Source organism: Condylostylus longicornis, unplaced genomic scaffold (genome assembly GCF_029603195.1).
Source record: "Condylostylus longicornis isolate FDR11 unplaced genomic scaffold, ASM2960319v2 ptg000003l, whole genome shotgun sequence".
Taxonomy (NCBI): domain Eukaryota; kingdom Metazoa; phylum Arthropoda; class Insecta; order Diptera; family Dolichopodidae; genus Condylostylus; species Condylostylus longicornis.
Window position 1 is genome coordinate 3,229,358 of NW_026577972.1, and position 4,812 is coordinate 3,234,169.

The window sequence follows — 4,812 nt, forward strand, 5'->3', positions numbered from 1 at the left end:
TATTTGTTTGTATGCTACATTTTATCAAATACAAACTCATTTTGCTTGAAAAAAATGCGGTTCTGGTAAAATAATGTCATCCGAAGTAATTTTCATTTAAAACAAAACAAAAATCTGTTTTTTTGAAAAATTAAAAACTTAAAAAAATTACAAATTATGAACTAATCAAACACTATTAAATAAATATTTCCTTTATTTACTGAAATGAATAATGTTCACATGTATATAGTGTAATAAAATTATTTGCTTTTACAAATAGGAATAACAATTTAGAACTATACACCTTTTTCATTTTTCACAATTTTTTTTCTTTTTTTCACTTGTTATAATTTTTTTATAAGCTTTTATAAAATATTTTTGTTTATATTAAATATTTTATGATTTCTTATTTGCAAACTGCACTAATTTTATGAAAAAAATAACAAAATCTACTTTGTTCACTTTTTATAAGCGGCGCGTAATTTTCTAAGAAAAACGAGAAAGAATAGAGTTGACTTATCTTAATGGAAATTTCTTCATGCAACTGCAGAACAGATGGATGACGTAATCAAAGGAACGAGTTAAAGGCAGAAAAATTCATTAAAAAAATTTTTCTCCTCGAACTGGACTCGAACCAGTGACCTACCGCTTTCTAGGCGGACGCAAAACAAAACAAACAAAACAAATACTTAGTAATCATGTGAATTACAGTATAAGCAATGTAGAGAACATTTTCTTCATGCCTCTGTAGCTCAGTTGGTAGAGCGTCCATATCTAAGACTGTTATTTCTTAGCGTTACAAACGGTAAGGCAAATTTAGTATACCCTTCGAACATACGTTCGTACGGATATAAAAAACAACAACATTTGGCATTACATTAACACATTTAATGTTAATTTCAGTTTATAAAGACACTTATCTGAAATTTTTGGCTTCATTATGTTTTTTTCAAGATACAATTTGCTAAGGAGTGTATGGGAGATAAAAACGAAGATGCTCCTTCCTTTAGTATTTCTAATTCGTTGCAATGATAAATTCACTATATCTAGTCTCATCAAATTTATTGTAAGATTTTTTAAAACTAAATTTTTGTGTTGTGTTTCAAAAAGCGATCAGCTGATTTTTATTTAGTTTTAATTTTTAAAGAAAAATTATTAAATTTTGAGGAAAAGTCTGAGCTCCATTCGATAATTTCGATGTGATATACATATAAACAGTCTGATATCAGAATTTTTTTTAAATTTTGTCGAATATGTATACAATACCAAGCAGTTTCAAATTCAATCTTTTTCCAGCTGCTTCACAATTGAATCCTACATCTCTTATATTTTTTTTTGTAGAAATTAAGCTTTTGCATTTTGAAAAATTTGTTTACAGTTTTAAAACAATGCTTTTGTTCATTCATTTATTAAGACGTTCCGATGCCGTTGAATTCAGTAAATAAAATAAAATATTAGCGTGAATTATTTAAAAAAATAATGTTTTAGAATGAATAAAAACATTGTTTCATGAGTTAATACGCGCTAAAACGTTTTAAAATTAAAGTAAACTAAGTATGTCACAATTAAGCGAAAAATTAAACAAAAAATTTATGATGGAATCTTATGATGTATTCAGTACGAAATATTAAGTATTAAGCTTTTCAAATATATTATTATTAATATTTTGAATTTAAAGTATTAAATATTTTACTCCTGCACACATGTAACATACGTGCTGCACATTATTGCAACCAGAAGTAAACAGACGTTGCGTTTCTAAATGTGGCAAGTTTAAGCGAGTCACTTATTGCAGCAAGAAAAGACGCGATGAGACACATTCGTATTTATTTGATATATTTCTGAGAACAGTTTTGTTTAATACTGAAAACGTCAAATACTACAGGAGCTAAATGATTACCCGAAGTCTGGTAATTCAGCTTTAAGTCTCTAAATATTTTCTCTAAATTTGACATCTAAGAAAAATATCAAAAATTGACAGCTCATTTAATTATCATTCCTAACTTTTTTGTTGATTTAAATAAAAATAAAACTAATATGAAAAAAGATCTAAGTTTTTATTTAAATAAATTTTTCATGCAGTTGTTATGTATTTATATGTTTATTACATTCATTTATTTTAAAATCTGAAAGCTCAGTAACTCGTACAGTATTCTAAATTTTAGAAATAGTTTAATAATATTACTTCAGTGCATTTATTAGCTATATCACAAATAAATCTAAGTTTCAGTGCTTAGTATCTAGGCAAAAAACAAAAAGAAATTAATACGATTTTAAAAAATAAATAAATTGAATACGACTTGATTCCCCCCGTTTTCTTCAAGGTAGTTGTTATTAACTTTACTTCTGTCTTTCTCATGAATCAAAAAAATTATCGCAAACGACTTGACTGTGTTTCGTTGGTAGATTTAATTTGAAATGTCAAGAGAAAAAAATCCAGTCATGAGCCTTAAGTCAAAACTTATTGAAAAGTTGTGTTGAACTCTAGCGTAGTGAACGAACAAATAAATTTCAAAGTAAATACAGAAATATTGAAAGTATACTTTAATATATTTTGGAGCATTTAGTTAAGGAAAACTTTTAACAAACATATAGTGATTTCTTTATTATTCAAAATTTGTGAGTTTCGTATTTAACATTTAGCAATTTAGTACTACATTTGTACATAACCTTAAAAATACTGTTTATGCTGAATAATGAGTTTTTTCATATATATTTTTTAATCTATTAGCCGAATTATATACATATATAAAAAAATATGGATCTTCCCAATTATAATAATTTTGATGGGGGAAAAATTACAAGGATGGAAGTAGATTATACATCGGCTTGTGATGAAAAAATTCCAATTGCAAAAGATTTAGCAAAATCGCATACAGATAAATTTCACGAAGCGATTGATACGTTACTGCAATTGGAAAAACAGACGAGATTAGGCGGGGACATGATATCTTGTTCAAGAGTTCTTATTGCAATCGTTCAAATATGTTTTGAAGCTGGGAACTGGAACGCGTTAAATGAATACATTGTTTTATTGGTAAAAAGAAGATCTCAGTTAAAACAAGCAGTGAGCAAAATGATACAAGAATGTTGTTCTTATGTTGATAAAATAAGCGATAAAGAAACAAAATTAAAACTAATTGATACTCTAAGAACTGTAACTGAAGGAAAAATATATGTCGAAGTCGAAAGAGCTCGTTTAACTAAAGTTTTAGCTGAAATCAAAGAAGCTGATGGAGATATTGCGGAAGCAGCTTCAATAATGGAAGACTTACAAGTTGAAACTTACGGTTCTATGGAAAAAAGGGAGAAGGTAATATAATTCTAAACTTTGAAATATGTTATAATTACTATGGACATATATTTTGATTAACGCCTTAAAAATTTCATCAGCGTTTTAAAAAATTTTTAAATTTTTATAGGTAGAACTTATTTTAGAACAAATGCGCCTTTGCTTGGCAAAGCAAGACTATATAAGAACCCAAATAATTGCGAAAAAAATTAATATAAAATTTTTCGAAGACGAAGAACAACAAGATTTAAAATTTAAATATTACGGATTGATGATTCGCTTAGATCAAGATTCATCATTTTTAAAAACATCACGCCATTATCAAGCTGTAGTTGATTCCAGCGTTATAAGCGAATCACCAGATAGACGTCAAAGAATGATGCAGTATGCTGTTTTATATTGCGTATTGTCTCCATACGACAATGAACAACACGATATGATGATACATTTATCGAAAAATAAAATGCTTGAAGAAATTTCAATATATAAGTACCTACCTATTTTAATATTTTTTAAATTTTTCTTTTTTTAAAATAAAAAACATGTTTTTATCCGGTTTAGAGAAATTTTGATGCAATTTATGTGTAAAGAATTGATCAATTTTGAAACATTTAATCAAAAATATGGTAAACATTTGTTAGAAAACGATATTTTTGATCAGAAAACGGAACATGGGCAAAAATGCTGGAAAGAACTAAAAAATCGCACTATAGAACACGTAAGTAAAATCATTTTTTTATGTTAAAGAATTTAAAATGTAATCTACATAAATAAATCAAATATCTATCTCTTTAATTTTACTTTAATAGAATATTCAGATAATATCAAATTACTATACAAACATTTATTTAAAAAGAATGAGTGAATTATTAGATTTACCAACAGTATTGTGTGAAGAATATCTATCGAAACTAGCAAATTCAGGAACAATTCGAGTAAAAATTGATCGACCATCTGAAATTGTTTATTTTACGTCTAAAAAGGCATCTTCTGACGTATTAAATGATTGGGCACACGATATTAATGAATTGATGAGTTTGGTAAATAAAACTTGTCACTTAATAAATAAGGAAGAATGCATTAATCAAGTGAAAGTAAATTGAAAATCTTAAGAATTGAATATAAATTTATGTTTAAATAACAAATGTTGTCATAAATATGATTTTGTAATAAAAAAATATTATTCAATGAACAATCATTTAGAATCAATCAAAAGGCAAACTTAGCCTTCCGTCTGACATTGGTGACTTGAGTGATTTAAGAGGTGAAATAGTAGGTTTTAGTTTTGAAATTCGCTTTTTTGTTTATATGCGTCAAAAAATTTTCTAACTTTTCCGGTATTTTTAGAATTTAAAATAAATTACTCTATTCACTACGAAAAAATAAACTTAAATCACTACGAAGAGTATCTACGTATTCGCAAACCTGAGTAGAAAAGGTAATTGTTGATCTTTTTGCATTTATAGAATTTAAATATTACTTGTTTTAGTTTATACACAATAGTTTGTTAAAAACTTTAATTTTCGTGAATTTGAAATGCT

At 26.6% G+C, this 4,812-nt stretch overlaps 1 protein-coding gene across 2 annotated transcripts; it reads left to right on the top strand.

Annotated features, from left to right (window-relative positions):
- Positions 1 to 2,431: 2,431 nt before the first annotated feature.
- Positions 2,432 to 4,479, top strand: LOC129606530 (26S proteasome non-ATPase regulatory subunit 12). 2 transcript variants are annotated; one of them, XM_055516890.1, is made up of 5 exons: positions 2,432 to 2,598; positions 2,711 to 3,292; positions 3,402 to 3,760; positions 3,833 to 3,989; positions 4,081 to 4,478. In XM_055516890.1, exons 2-5 carry the CDS (start codon positions 2,738 to 2,740, stop codon positions 4,372 to 4,374), a joined length of 1,365 nt encoding a protein of 454 aa, XP_055372865.1. In that variant the 5' UTR covers positions 2,432 to 2,598; positions 2,711 to 2,737; the 3' UTR covers positions 4,375 to 4,478. The 2 variants fall into 2 exon arrangements, with proteins under 2 accessions (XP_055372865.1, XP_055372875.1); XM_055516900.1 differs by having other exon boundaries at positions 2,444 to 2,495; positions 4,081 to 4,479.
- The last annotated feature ends 333 nt before the right edge of the window (positions 4,480 to 4,812 follow it).

Excerpts from the sequence above, each read along its gene's own strand:
- LOC129606530 (XM_055516890.1), top strand. The coding sequence starts at position 2,738 with ATGGATCTTCCCAATTATAATAATTTTGATGGGGGAAAAATTACAAGG. Across the intron at positions 3,761-3,832 it reads GAAGAAATTTCAATATATAA|AGAAATTTTGATGCAATTTA; the intron begins GTACCTACCTAT and ends TATCCGGTTTAG. Across the intron at positions 3,990-4,080 it reads AAAATCGCACTATAGAACAC|AATATTCAGATAATATCAAA; the intron begins GTAAGTAAAATC and ends TTACTTTAATAG.